The sequence below is a fragment of the Saccostrea echinata genome, unplaced genomic scaffold (genome assembly GCF_033153115.1).
Source record: "Saccostrea echinata isolate AGI-Se365-2 ecotype Australia unplaced genomic scaffold, CSIRO_AGI_Sech_v1 ptg000009l, whole genome shotgun sequence".
Taxonomy (NCBI): Eukaryota; Metazoa; Mollusca; class Bivalvia; order Ostreida; family Ostreidae; genus Saccostrea; species Saccostrea echinata.
Window position 1 is genome coordinate 27,860,578 of NW_026889758.1, and position 16,020 is coordinate 27,876,597.

The 16,020-nt window shown below is 35.1% G+C and overlaps 1 protein-coding gene across 1 annotated transcript in view; it reads left to right on the forward strand.

Annotated features, from left to right (window-relative positions):
- Positions 1-16,020, forward strand: part of LOC133182609 (uncharacterized) — a 38,034-nt gene that overhangs the window by 15,099 nt on the left and 6,915 nt on the right. The window contains exons 20-23 of the mRNA XM_061317455.1: positions 19-258; positions 2,635-2,753; positions 13,897-14,051; positions 14,806-14,953. Of these exons, the coding sequence (XP_061173439.1) occupies positions 19-258; positions 2,635-2,753; positions 13,897-14,051; positions 14,806-14,953 (662 nt within the window). The remainder of the gene's footprint in view (positions 1-18; positions 259-2,634; positions 2,754-13,896; positions 14,052-14,805; positions 14,954-16,020) is intronic.

Genomic DNA, 16,020 nt, shown 5'->3' on the forward strand with positions numbered 1-16,020 from the left:
AATTATCTGAATCCGTAGGCTCTAAATCATTAGTAGCCGCTACAGTGGAACCACGGGAGAAGTTCATTGTGTTTGATCTATTGACAAAGATGGTGTCATTGTATAATATTCCATACCCAGAGAAGGTTAAAAGACGTCATATCATCAAGTCTCTTGCAATAATGCCAGATGAGAGACACGTCATATTTTCCATCCGATTCAACAATGATATAAGATTTCTAGACATCTCTACCATGACAGAGGACAGGTTTATAGAAGGTATGGGATACAGAATGCGTCTTGTACTTGAAGTCTAAATATATAAGAGAACTTGATATGGTGTTTTAAAAATTGTTATCTTATCTCTATTTGCACAGTCTTCACCAGGTTATTCCCACTGTAGTGTTTACTTCTTATTTACATTCTAAATTTGAAAACCTATTTTAAAGATGAAAATATGCACTTCGAAATATTCTATTAATGAATCTAAAATACTCCGTATACTGCTTTTGCTCACCTGAGCCGAAGGCTCAAGTGAGTTTTTCTGATCAAAAAGTGTCCGGCGTCCGTCTGTCGTCCGTAAATTGTTCACATTTTCGACTTCTTCTCAAGAACAACTGGGCCAATATCAACTAAACTTGCCACAAAGCATCCTTGAGAGAGGGGGATTTAAGTTTGTTCACAGAAAGTGCCACGCCCTCTTCTAAGGGGGAAAATTCATGAAAATTTGGTAGCATCTTTTAAATTTTTTTCTCAAAAACTACTGGGTAACAAAAGATGAAACTTGTGTGAAAGCGGGGATAGGGTCGGGCCAACAGGGAGGGGTCGAAGTTTTCTATAGTAATATATAGGAAATATCCTCGAGAACAGTAAAGCCATAATTAGTCAAATTATAATAGAAGTATCCTCAGGTAGTGTAGATTCAAGTTTTTCTAATCATGACCCCTGGGGGTAAGGCAGGGCCACAACAGGGGGTCAAAGTTTACTATAGGAATATGTAGAAAGTATCTTTAAAAATCTTCTTCTCAAAAACAGCTAAACCATTATTTGTCATATTAATACAGAAGTATCCTCAGGTAGTGCAGATTCAAGTTTCTTCAAATCATGACCTCTTCGTTTATTTGTTTGTTTGTATGTTGTTTAACGCCCTTCTCGAGATTTTTCACTCATATGGAGACGCCACCACTTGCCGGTGGAGAGCTGCAAATTTTGTCCTATGCTCGGCACTTACGGCCATTGAGCAGTGAGGGATCTTTTTCGTGCCAGCACCTACTGCGACACGGGACCTCGGTTTATACGGTCTCATCCGAAGGACCAGTCTCCACGTCCCACAGTGGGATTCGAACCCGCGACGTAAGGATCAACTCCTTACACCGCGACTCTAGAGCAGATGCTCTAACCACTGCGCCACGCGGGCGACTCATGATTACTTTGTAAGAGCGGGACCAAATTGGAAGAGTGGGTCAAATTTTTACATACGAATATATAGGTGTAATGGTTAAGGGGCATTTGAGTAAAACGCATTGAAGACTTCAAATAGTGGAATGACCTGACAACCCTAGGGATGGACAAGCCAAAGGGTATATAAAGCCCTCTATTTTTAATTATTAAAAAAATCAATGAGTCATATTTAAAAAAAAAAAAAACTTATCTGGTAAAGCTTTGGGAAAGCCAGACATTCAGAAGCTAGCTAAAGAAGTTGGACGTTGAACCAGCAATAAAGAAGTTAAGGGATTCCATTCCAAATAGCAACAGATTCAATGAAATTGAATACATGAGGTTAAATACTATGCATATTTAGACATAGTTCCCATTTATTACTATCATAATGTAATAGTGGGATGTGTCCTAATTTATAACCTTGAATTTTGGTAAGTTATTTCCCTGTGTTTTTAATTAATATAAAATCAAATAGTGCTGTAATTGGTCATTTTCATTCATAGATGATTATGTTAATTTTAAATACGGGAATAGTATTGACACTTATACTGTCTATTTTAAGTATGCAAAGTATAAAAGATCGTAAACGTTTGAATATTTTTTTATGCACTCTACATCTGAATATTTGTACCTCCAATGGTGTCTGTTGGTTCTTCACGCTTAAAGAACCCATTTAAAAGAAATACCTCTTAAAATGCTTTAGAAAAGTGCAAGGAAAGCATTCTCCTGCAGTGTATTTAAAACGTTCCCTCCGAGACAGGGATGGGGCACAATATTGGTAAAAAATTTTCCATAGGAAAATAGGAATCATAAGAAAACTTTCATGGGCTTCATCCCAAGAAAGGTGAGAGTACAATTTGTTAAATAAGAATAAAAGCAAGTTTGGACATTGAATGTTGAAGCTGGTATCATCATGTCAGTATCAGGGTAAGGTTACAAAGAAGTTAAATTATTGATAGCCTGTTTGCCCTACTTATATGTCCAAACATTCTTTGGAGAAAAAGGTTATGTTTGGTACATCAATTAATTTGAAAGTATAAAACGTTATATCAGTATAATAATTCCTTAGTCACTTGTCACTAGTAATTATCTGATTCTGGTGAGCATCGTGGTCCATTAATCTCTAGTTAGTATAGATACAAATGTAGATGCTTGAAAGAGAGTTAGACCTTATTCACCTCTTATAATACCGATGGCTTTTGATTGATAACACAGGTGACCGGAAGGATTTTACACTAGGACAATTTGTACTTTCCCCTGATGGTACGGAACTCTTTTACCAAGTTGGCCAAAATGTTTGCACCTGGAACCTTAAAGAAGAAAAATTTAAATGGGTATGTCATGGCACATCACCGCCACCACTATAACAGTGAAAAGAAAGTGAATCTTTTTTAAATGATACCATACTTTATATTAACATGTTTATGTATTTGAGGCAGAATTAAGATGTTTTTAATTATAAATAGGGCCCTGCAAGGATTTGCGGGTGTCCTATAGTAATCACTGTCTGTCTGTCCATTTTTCTGTTCGTCTGTCATTCTTCTGTCCACAAATTTTCTGGGTTTTTTTTTCTAATAACTTTTTTTTGTGGTTATCCAATTAAGTTCAAAGGAGATGGGTGAACATGACGAACGAAAAGCCTGTAGTGTGACAAACATGAAGGTGAAAAATTAAATTTCAATTATATCAAAATTTTCCTTGATATTTTATCTAACATTAAAATATACTTTATGTAAAATCTCTACAATTTGCAAAAATCCCTCAAAGATATTATAAACACACTACAGCGGGCAAAAAGAGTCATTTTCTCATACTATAAAACTATTTTTCGATATGAGTGGGTCTTCTCTCCACTTTTTACAAAGTTAATCCTCAAAGTTTGCATAAATATATACAATTTTTGTTTACCAAAAATATGGAGCAAAGACCCACTATACCTTAAAAATATGCTTTTATGACACAACATTCGCCCCTTTTCGAGAAATACTTGAAGTCCATTAAGTCAAGGGTCATACATGTATAACAAACATGATTTAAATGCCACTCTTCATAAGGACTTGTGTAGTCCAGTAGTTAGCGTGCTAGTCTCGAAAGAAAATGATACTCAGGATTTTTATTGCTAGGGTTCGAACCCCACGAATACCACATTATTTTTTAAATAAAAGAATAAGTTTTGCCGATAAAATTTTCCTCAGAAAAGTTTTGTTTATCATAATTTCATAAATTTTAATAATGAGAATTTTACTCTAAATACTAAATTCACAATTTAAACATGATTTTTATATATCTGAAGCTATAGGCTTTGTGCACGCTATGTTCGCCCATCTCCTTTGGTATGTTGGTTGACTAGGCAGTAAGACATATTTTGATGCTAAGTCTGGTTCTCTACGTCATCCGGTTTGGAGCTGAGGTGGTGGGGTAGATTCCTTATAAGAATGAATGGGCAAAGAGGGATACATGTAACTGCTAAGAATGTTCCTATTGTAAACTGTGAGAGCTGCAATGAGTCCCTTGGGATTAATTAACTTTCCTCTTGAAGAAAATCCAAAGCAAAAAATCTTTTTATCTGTCACATTGAAATTAATTAACACTGCCTGCAATTGAAGTTTGTTTTAAAGTTAAAGACCCAATTTTTTTTACTGTACGGTTACCTGAGGAAAGGGACTGGTCTTAGTTGTACTGGTGTTATTTACCTGGAGAGCCCCAATACTCAAGATGTCAAAAATCCCTATACACATTGTAGTACACAGGAAGTCTGTCTATGGTAATCAGGATCAATATTACGCGTTTTTGTCTAATTTTTAGAGAAACTATTGTAAATAATGTATTGTAAATAATTTATATACTTTAATACAAAATTGGTTAACTTAACGTTTTCATCGATATCTTTTGAAGGAAAAAAAAATTATAAAGAAATATCTTTTTTTTAAGAAAAAAAAAAGTAAAATAAAAATAAAATTACGAATGAAAACTACAAAGCAATCATATCAATATTTTTTAATCGTCAGTAAAAGAAATTATCATTCAATAAGTGTAAATATTGAAATAAAGAGATTTCATTTATCGTGTGGACAATTCAACATGTACATGTACCATAGCCAGTCAGAATATTATTTATTTTTCTGGCCAAAGTATTCACAACTGCAATATCCGGGGTCCGTGTTTTTATGCCCTGTTCACTTATATGTATGTATTGTTTGTAGACTTTCTAGGTCACCTGAGTCACTCAGGTGACCTATTGCTATCTGTTTTCGTCCGTCGTCGTCCGTCGTGCGTCGGTCGTAAACTTTTGAACATTTTTAGCTTCTTCTCTTGAATCACTGAACCAATTTCAACCAATTTTGGCATATAGCATCAATGGGTGAAGGGGTACAAAAATTGTGAATTTCATGGTCCCTGCCCCCCTGGGGCCTGAGGGGTGGGGCTAAAACCATCAAAATTAGTGCTGTCTTTAAAAATCTTCTTCTTTACTCCTGGACATCAAGCAGTCAAACTGTTAGCATGATTGTAATAAGCATTGGGCCCTCTACCAAAATTGCGAAATTCATGGCCCCAGGGTCAGGGGTTTTGGTGCTAGGGTGGGGCTATATAGATCATATAGTGAAAGTGCATTATTTCTTTGAAAATCTTCTTCTCTTCTCCTGGGTATTATTTAAACAAACTAAGTGCATGGTTATGACAAGCAATGATGCCTTTTCCAAAATTGTGAAATGCATGGCCCATGGATCAGGGTTTCTGGTGTTAGGGCGGGGCTCTATTGATTATATAGTGAAAATGCATTAATTCTTTGAAAATCTTCTTCTCTGCTCCTGGGTATTATTTAAACAAACTAAGTGCAATGATAATGATGCACAAGGATGATTTTTCCAAAATTGTGAAATTCATGGCCCCAGGGTCAAGGGTTCTGGTGTTAGGGTGGGGCTCTATTGATTATATAGTGAAAATGCATTCATTCTTTGAAAATCTTCTTCTCTGGATATTATATAAACAAACTAAGTGCATGGTTATGATAAGCATTGATGCCTTTTCCAAAATTGTGAATTTCATGGCCCCTGGGTCAGGGGTTCTGGTGGTATGGCTGGGCTCTATTGATTATATAGTGAAAGTGCATTATTTCTTTGAAAATCTTCTTCTCTGCTCCTGGGTATTATTTAAAAAAACTAAGTGCATGATAATGATGCACAAGGATGATTTTTCCAAAATTGTGAAATTCATGGCCTCAGGGTCAGGGGTTCTGGTGTTAGGGTGGGGCTCTATGGATTAAATAGTGAAAATGCATTAATTCTTTGAAAATCTTCTTCTCTGCTCCTGGATATTATATAAACAAACTAAGTGCATGGTTATGATAAGCATTGATGCCTTTTCTAAAATTGTGAAATTCATGCCCTCTGGATCAGGGTTTCTGGTGGTAGGGCTGGGCTCTATTGATTATATAGTGAAAGTGCATTATTTCTTTGAAAATCTTCTTCTCTTCTCCTGGGTATTATTTAAACAAACTAAGTGCATGGTTATGACAAGCAATGATGCCTTTTCCAAAATTGTGAAATGCATGGCCCATGGATCAGGGTTTCTGGTGTTAGGGCGGGGCTCTATTGATTTATATAGTGAAAATGCATTATTTCTTTGAAAATCTTCTTCTCTGCTCCTGGGTATTATTTAAACAAACTAAGTGCATGATAATGATGCACAAGGATGATTTTTCCAAAATTGTGAAATTCATGGCCCCAGGGTCAAGGGTTCTGGTGTTAGGGTGGGGCTCTATTGATTATATAGTGAAAATGCATTAATTCTTTGAAAATCATCTTCTCTTCTCCTGGATATTATATAAACAAACTAAGTGCATGGTTATGATAAGCAATGATGCCTTTTCCAAAATTGTGAAATTCATGGCCCCTGGGTCAGGGGTTCTGGTGGTAGGGTGGGGCTCTATTAATTATATAGTGAAAATGCATTAATTCTTTGAAAATCTTCTTCTCTGCTCCTGGATATTATTTAAACAAACTAAGTAATGATGCACAAGGATGCCTTTTCCAAAAATTTTGAAATTCATGGCCCCAGGGTCAGGGGTTCTGGTGCTAGGGCGGGGCTATATATATGTAGATCATATAGTGAAAGTGCATTATTTCTTTGAAAAATCTTCTTCTCTACTCCTGGGTATTATTGAAACAAATTGAATACAAAACTATATTAAGCAAGGGTGACTCTACCAAAATTGTGAAATTCATGGCCCCGAGGGTCAGGGTTTCTGATGGTAGGGCAGGGCTATATAGATCATATAGTGAAAGTGCATTATTTCTTTGAAAATCTTCTTCTCTACCCCTGGGTATTATTGAAACAAATTGAATACATAGCTATAATAAGCACGGGTGACTCTACCAAAATTGTGAAGTTCATGGCCCCAGGGTCAGGGGTTCTGGTGTTAGGGTGGGGCTCTATTGATTAAATAGTGAAAATGCATTAATTCTTTGAAAATCTTCTTCTCTGCTCCTGGATATTATATAAACAAACTAAGTGCATGGTTATGATAAGCATTGATGCCTTTTCCAAAATTGTGAAATTCATGGCCTCTGGATCAGGGTTTCTGGTGGTAGGGCTGGGCTCTATTGATTTTATAGTGAAAGTGCATTATTTCTTTGAAAATCTTCTTCTCTTCTCCTGGGTATTATTTAAACAAACTAAGTGCATGGTTATGACAAGCAATGATGCCTTTTCCAAAATTGTGAAATGCATGGCCCATGGATCAGGGTTTCTGGTGTTAGGGCGGGGCTCTATTGATTTATATAGTGAAAATGCATTATTTCTTTGAAAATCTTCTTCTCTGCTCCTGGGTATTATTTAAACAAACTAAGTGCATGATAATGATGCACAAGGATGATTTTTCCAAAATTGTGAAATTCATGGCCCCAGGGTCAAGGGTTCTGGTGTTAGGGTGGGGCTCTATTGATTATATAGTGAAAATGCATTAATTCTTTGAAAATCATCTTCTCTTCTCCTGGATATTATATAAACAAACTAAGTGCATGGTTATGATAAGCAATGATGCCTTTTCCAAAATTGTGAAATTCATGGCCCCTGGGTCAGGGGTTCTGGTGGTAGGGTGGGGCTCTATTAATTATATAGTGAAAATGCATTAATTCTTTGAAAATCTTCTTCTCTGCTCCTGGATATTATTTAAACAAACTAAGTAATGATGCACAAGGATGCTTTTTCCAAAAATTTTGAAATTCATGGCCCCAGGGTCAGGGGTTCTGGTGCTAGGGCGGGGCTATATATATGTACATCATATAGTGAAAGTGCATTATTTCTTTGAAAAATCTTCTTCTCTACTCCTGGGTATTATTGAAACAAATTGAATACAAATCTATATTAAGCAAGGGTGACTCTACCAAAATTGTGAAGTTCATGGCCCAGGGTCAGGGGTTCTGGTGTTAGGGTGGGGCTACATAGATCATATAGTGAAAGTGCATTATTTCTTTGAAAATCTTCTTCTCTACTCTTGGGTATTATTGAAACAAATTGAATACATAGTTATGATAAGCAAGGGTGACTCTACCAAAATTGTGAAATTCATGGCCCCAAGGTCAGGGGTTCTGGTGCTGGGGGGGGGGGGGGTCTATTGATAATATAGAGAATCTGTAGTAAAAATGCATTATTTCTTTGAAAAATCTTCTCTGCACCTGGACATATCAGAGGCAAAAAGAGTAAAAGTTTTAATATAAAAAAGATTTTTGAACATCTGGACCATTTGGTCAAGTGTTCTGGTCCTGGCCAGAGCTCTATTAATTTGTATTCAATTGAGAGGGGTTATTCCCCTTTGCCATTTACTTTTGATAATTAATCACTGTAAATAATGTACTTGAAAGGTTAATAGAAGAGGAGAATTATGCAAGATTTTTTATTGTATAATACAAAAAGTACTTTTATGTTTAAATGATCAGGTAGACTTGTAAGTAATAGATAAATAAAAATAAGACAAAAATAACTTGTCTTATTCAATGTTCATCAAAGACCAAGAGAGTCCAATGTAAGAGATTTCATCAAGGAATTGAAATAGTACAGAATCACTGATAATTTGTTCATATACTGTATGGTGATAGTGATAAATGGGGAACAGATTAGAACCTAATTTATGAACTGTTAATGAACAGTAGACTAATTATTTTGTTGATCCTGATCACCCTATTTTTCTTGCTTTTGGGGAACAAAGCTTCACCTTTCACTATGGATCCTCTAAATTGTTGTATTATACTCAGGTGACCGTTAAGGCCCTTGGGCCTATTGTTTTAAAAAAAAAAACTGTTCGTTTTCTTCATCCTCTTCAATTACGAATATATACGTTAGAAGAAATTCGAACAATGATACGCTAGAGGAAATTCGAACAATGATTGTGACATTTCTTCCACCAAATGGTGTAGATTGATTTGTATTTTATAATCTGTTTGTCTTTAATAACAATTTTTGCTGAAATTCGAACGACACTTCCAAATTGCCATTTAAAACAAAACCTCGAATATTCGCCATTATTGTTTTTCTTCGGAAAGTTCTTCAGTTGAATTATGTTGGACGTCATATCGCTTACAAGTACCATACAATAATGGGAATTGAAAAAATAAATCATAACGTCAATTATCTACTCTCAATTATTTTTCATGATATAATTACCAAACAATAATATAGCGATTTGATTTTTTTTAACCAAGTGTATAGGCCTATACATACAAAGCGACTATTCATGCGGTACATGAAAGCGTTTTACGCGTGACAGATAATTGTTTCCAAAACATGCAAATTCAGATTATCAGGTAGCACAGGTAGCTGGCCTGTCAATCTAATCAGTAGCTATTGTTTTTTAATGATTGACAGGCGGTATATTATTGATCTCCAATTAGGTAAATTTTGGGTGCGTTAACGTAAAATTGGGTGTTTAAAGAGGCTGGGGGGTGGTGGCCATTTTTAGACTATATTGATCTCCTTTAGAAGAAGAGCTCCATATGAAGATATAGAAAATGATCAAATTTTAAAACTAAAATTTTTGAAATTTTTCTTTGCCAAATGATAGTTGACAGCTTAAGATATCATATCTAAAAAAATTAAGTTAAATCTGGTGGTTAATTTGTGGTTAATTTGTTAACCCCCCAGCCTCCTTAAGGTGGATTCTATATGATGTTACTTACATTTTCTGAAATGTGGACTTACGTAATGCTTGTACTGTTTGGTTAAAATACACAATGAGTTATGATTTTATTGAATTCTAAAACAAGAAATACATGAAGATATTTGTTTCTTTTATTATTATTTTATTTTATTTATTTCTTCCTTTTTAGATTTTTTTAATTCTTTTTTTTTTTGGCTGTCTTATGGAAATTCAAGAATACTATTAATTTTAACAGGTATTAGGTAATAATCTCATTCTTTCATTGCTGAAAAAGTTCTTATTGTAAACTTAGATGAAAAAGATGAGAGAGCAGTACAATTAATCCCCTTGGGTTAATTATCTTGCTTGCTGCAGAAAATATCGAGGCTTATCTTTATCTGTCACTTTGAGATTAATTAACAAATTTGTCTGCAACTGATGTTTGTTTTGAAGTAAAGGTCAAGCCTAAGTGATATTTGCTTTCACTGATGAAGACTGGCATTTTTTAAAACATGTGCTTCTTTTTTGTTAGGTCACCTGAGTTTTGTTTGCATGTTGTTTAACGTCCCTCTCGAGAATTTTTCACTCATATGGAGACACCACCACTTGCCGGTAGAGAGCTGAAAATTTTGTCCTGTACTCGGCACTTACGGCCATTGAGCAGTGAAGGATCTTTTTCGTGCCAGCAATTACTGCGACACGGGACCTCGGTTTATACGGTCTCATCTGGAGGACCGGTCTCCACGTCCCACAGTGGGATTCGAACCCGCGACGTAAGGATCAACTCCTTACTTCGCAACTCTAGAGCAGACGCTCTCCGGTGACCTATTGCTATCTGTTTTCGTCCGTCGTCGTGCAACGTGCATTAACATTTTCATTGTGAATTTCATGGTCCCTGCCCCTGGGGCCTGAGGGGTGGGACCAAAACCACTAAAATTAATGCAATCCTTAAAAATCTTCTTCACTCCTGGATATCAAGCAGTCAAAGTGTTGGCATGATTGTAATAAGCATTGGGCCCTCTATCAAAATTGTGAAATTCATGGCCCCAGGGTCATGGGTTCTGGTACTAGACGGGGCTCTGTTGAATATATAGTGAAAATGCGTTATTTTTTTTGAGTCGGCTCGCAGAGCGACTCATTGGTATCACAGCTGTAAGTGTAAAAATTATCACCCATTCATCTAGGGGATTCATACACCAAATAAGATAGTTCTAGCAAAAAATGCTTTTGTTTGAGTGATTGCTTAAACTTAAGAGGTATAAACAGTATAAAATTTCATATTGGAACATTATTGATGTATGTCTTCAGTTTTTTTAAAGAAAAATTCGATTAAATATCTGTACAATGCAAGTACAAATACTGCGTATGAATATACTAGTATGTGCAAGCATGTTAGGCGGATCTAATCTTCCCATCTGAAGTTTATTTATCATTGACCTAGAATACTCCCTAACACACACACCTGCTATTCTCATTCACTGCAGCTAGTGTGCCTGAAAAATCTATTTTTAGAATCCAGGTTTGTAGTGTGCATCATTTACCTAATTACTTCATAACACAGACCACTGCAGCTAGTGTGCTTAATTTATTTTTTGAATCCAGGTTTGCAGTGCTGCTTTCCACAATGCTATATTAAATTATTATATGTTACTTAACATAAACATAATCATGCTCAATTAAAGTAAATTGTGTGAATGCATGTATATAGTTAGGCGGGTCTTGAAAAAAAAATCCCATAGATATCTAATGTTTGTTTTCCATTACTGGAGGTTGTTTTTTAAGTGATTTATCTTACGTTTAAATGTTAATTTTTTTCCATGATACCGTTTCTCCTTTTTTTACATGATTTTCCCTTTTCCCTTGTTTTTATTTCACTTTATTGTATTTTTTTTCTTAATAGAACACTGAGATCTAGTAAGATTTGATAATTATAATTAAAAAATACTGAAGAGAAGTTTTTAGAGAACTCATCTGACTTAAAAAGGTGGGAGATTTTAAAACCCTTAACCTTTATTTACTTGAGGGGGGGGGGGGTGTAAATTGAGACCCGTTCAAATTTAAACAGTTGTATTTGGATTCCTATTCAAAATGTTGTTATTTTTGTCACATTATGTAATCTTATTTGTGTATTTACAAACCCAAACTTTAAATAAATTTAAAAAATCTCATGTGAAATGGGATTGAAGCCCTCAATTTTTTAACCAATCATGGAGACCTGACATTCAATTTCTTAAGATGCAATAAAAACTGAATATAAGGCATGGTGACATTTTGTATGAAAAAGCTCAATAAACTCGAGCGAGTCGACTCTCAGGCCCTTCAGGCCTTTGATTTAAAAATCTTCTCCTCTGCTCCTTGGTATTATGCAAACAAACTAAATGCATAGTTATGATGAGTAAGGTTGCCTCTTCCAAAATTTTGAATTTCGTGGCCCCTGGGTCAGGTGTTCTGGTGTTAGGATGGGGCTCTATTGATTATATAGTGAAAATGCACTAATTCTTTGAAAAGCTTCTCCTCTGCTCCTGGGTATTAAGGTGATAGACTAAGTACATAGTTATGATGAGGAGGGGATCTCTTCCAAAATTGTGAATTTCCTGACCCCTGGGTCAGGGGTTCTGGTGTTAGGGTGGGGCTCTATTAATTATTTAGTGAAAATGCATTAATTCTTTGAAAATCTTCTTCTCTGCTCCTGGGTTTTAAACAAACTGAGTACATAGTTATGATGAGCAAAGATGTCTCTTCCAAAATTGTGAATTCCATGGCCCCTTGGTCAGAGGTTCTGGTGTTAGGGCGGGGTTCTATTGATTATATAAAGAAAACGCATTAATTCTTTGAAAGTCTTTTTCTCTGCTACTGGAGATTATTTAAAAATCTAAGTGCATAATTATGATAGGCAAGGATGCCTCTTAAAATTGTGAAATATATGGCCTAGGGGTTAGGGGTTCTTTTGGAGGGGGGGGGGTATTGATTATGTAATGAAAAAGCATTAATTCTATTAATTAATCATTAATTTATATTGCCTGCTCCTTAGTGTTGAGCTGATAAACAAATTGCATAGCTATAATGAAAAAGGGAGCTTCTAACAGAAGTTTAAAACTTGTGGTCCTTGGGTCAGGGGTTCTGGCATAACGGACAGGGGGGCTTTTGATAATATAGTGGAAATGTGTTAATTCTTTGAAGTGCATAGTTATGATGATGAGAGTATTTCTTCCAAATTTGTAAATTCCTTGACCCTGGTTCTTAAAACCTGGTGTTAGGGTAGGGCTTTGTTGAATCTGTAGTGAAAATGCATTGTACCTGTGAAATTCCTCGCTGCTTCTGGGCATATCAGAGGCAAACAGAGTAAAAGTTTTAACAATATAAGTAAGGGTATTTTTACCAGATATTTGAACATCTGGACCGTTTGGTTAAGCATTCTAGTCCTGGGCAAGGCTCTATTAATTTGTATTCTACTGAGAGAAGTTATTCCCCTTTTCCATTCACCTTTAATAAATAATCACTGTAAATAATGTATTTGAAAGGTTAATAGAACAAGAAAATTATGCAAGAATTTTTATTGTATAATTCAAAAAGTACTTTCTTAGTTTTAATAATCAGGTAGACCTGTAAGTAATAGATAAATAAAAATGAGACAAAAATAACTTATCTTATTAAACGTTCTTCAAAAACCAAGAGAGGTCAATGTAAGGTTTAAAAATAGTACAGAAGCACTAATAGTTTGTTAATAGTCTGCATACTGATTGTGACAAGTGGGGGACAGAATAGAACTTAATTTACGACTTGATACTGAATACTAGACTAATTATTTTGTTGATCCTGATCATCCTACTTCTCTTGCTTTAGGGCAACAAAGCTTTATCTATCAGTGTATTTAACTTCTAAATTGTTGTATTATACTCAAGTGACCGTTAAGGCCCTTGGGCCTCTTGTTTAAATAAACATTTAAATGAGTTATTATAAGATACATGTATGATGTTTTTTACTGCCTTATGTAAATACAAGGATACTATTTACAGGTGTTGGACATTTAGCAATTATCTTGAAATGTTATAAATACTGTTGCTGTTGCTTATTTCTAAATTTTTGTAATCAAGTAAATTTTCCATTCCGTAAGCTGCGCCCTTATATTTTTACCCCTTGATGGGGCCCTTGCTGACTGGTTAGTTTTCTTGTTCGCGTTATTAGCGAATTTACAATAAAGCTAAATTGCTCATAAAAGGCAATAAATGTCAGATAGTTTTCTTTTGTCTTAGCCTTTTAATCAACAACAACAACAACAAAACTGCGAAAAATAACACATAAAAATTACATGTTTATTGTTAAAAATTGTCATATTTTTACAGACGTTCCTGCATCCGGGTTACGTCCTAGGTTTAGCATCCACAGACTGGAAAACTATGGTTACTATTTCGAATGATCCAATCTTGAGGGTATGGGATCTTACCAAGAAAATGAAAGACGTCCAAACAAATAAAGTTAAACATCTTGCTCACATGTAGTAAGTAGACATACCGGTCTTGTAGAGTAGATTTTCCCCTCTAAAATATCTCCAGAAAACTGGCTCTAGAGGAGGATTTCCCCCACGGAAAAATGACTGTAGAGTAATGATTTCCCCTAAAAAAGTCTTGTTTTGCATTCAAAATAAATTTTCAAAATGGCGAATCTTTTTTTCTCAGTAACTATCTATCTTTCCAACCAGTTCTTTTGACGCATTACAGTATTCTTTTCTGATAAAACTAGTTTCTGCCCCCCAAAAAATTTATGGCACGATAAAATTAGTTTGACAATTTTTTAACTGTTACCATGGAAACAAAAAGGAGGAATTTCACTGTAAATAGATTTTTTTCTCCAATTGTATTTCATACTATATGTGCATAACATTCAAGTTGCTGGGGTTTAAATATCCAAAATAGCTGTCGTTGCCATGAAGTAAAAATGGGTCATTTTCTAAAAAGTTGACATTTCGCACAACTTTTAGAGTCAGAGTATTTGCTTTCAAATCCAATATTTCACCGTTAGGGTGTACTTATGCTATGGCGTGCAAGAGCAGCGTTTCTTAATTTGTTTTATTTTTGGCTTTGACAAATTCTCACATAATGGCAAGAGGAACCTGTCAATAATATTAATTTTAGAATTTCCTCACACACTCTTTGTAAAAAGCACGGATCAGTATATATGAAATACAGGACCGGTAGAGGACAAATAACACATTATAAAATTATGGTCAGTAATGTTATAAACTTTTGTTTCAGTGATTATGGTCCTGTATCGAATCCGCGTTATTTACTTGGGCTTGCTCAGTTGTTTATGATGGACCGTCGAATGAAGGGGGAGGACGAAGATTATGCTGTTGTTGCCATTGACATGGCAACAAACGTTGTGAGCAGAAAATGTCAGATGGTAAGTTTTGATACAATTATACCTACCAATCAACACTTGGAAAATTATAGCCATGTTAGAATTTGTATTTTTAATTTCCCTTTCAATGACCAGATGACCTTGAATTAGTTATTGAGGTCTTCTGATCATGTTAACCACCTTTCTGCAAAGTATGAAATATCTTTTCAGTTTGACAAAGCTATGAACTGGAAAAAATTTTTACACTATAATTCTCTTCCATTAATGTCTTTTGATCAGGGTCATGAGTCATGACAATATTTTTGGTCATAACCTACATGTACCTTTGTGCAAAGTATTATGTCCCTATGTCATTTACCTAAAAAATGTGAAAGAAGTGGACAAGGGGAGGGGAGATGATTTAAATCCCCCCTCCGATCTTCAAAAAAATTTAGATGAATAGTGACACAAAATCTACTTAAAATTCATTTCGTAAACTTTCGATCGTTCAAAGAAATTGACAAGTACGAGGGATGATCAAAAAGTTCGCGAACTATCTCTATATTTACAAAACCACAATTCAGATCAGAATGAAATTTGGCACTTATGTAGTCATACATATGTTCTATAAATAGCAGATATACTGTTTTGCTCCATGTTTGTGACGTCACAATGTGAAAATGACGTCAATATGTAGGTGACTTGTGACAAAAAATGGTTGACTCTGTCGCACTCGAGCAACGAACGGCTGTAAAGTTTAACGTATATCTAGGAAATTCCTTTGCAGTTGTATATAATAATTTGTACAAGGTTTATGAAGACAAAAAGCTTGCTAGAAGTTCAATTATTAAATGGCTTGATTGTTTCAGTGAAGGAAGAGAGATGGTTAAAAATGATGTTTGTTCTGTTGCCCAGTGAAACCAAGCTGGAGAAGAGATGTGTCCTTAGCTGAGCAATTTGTTATGAAAGATCGCCAAGTTGAAGTTAGAAAAATAGTCGAATGTATTAACAATAATATAATTATTAAATCCCTAAAATATGGTTTACTTTAGACTTTAAACATATCAGATATGATAAAAAGAAGGTGCCCATACTTTATCCACGTTGGATAAACGACGCTCCCAAGACAG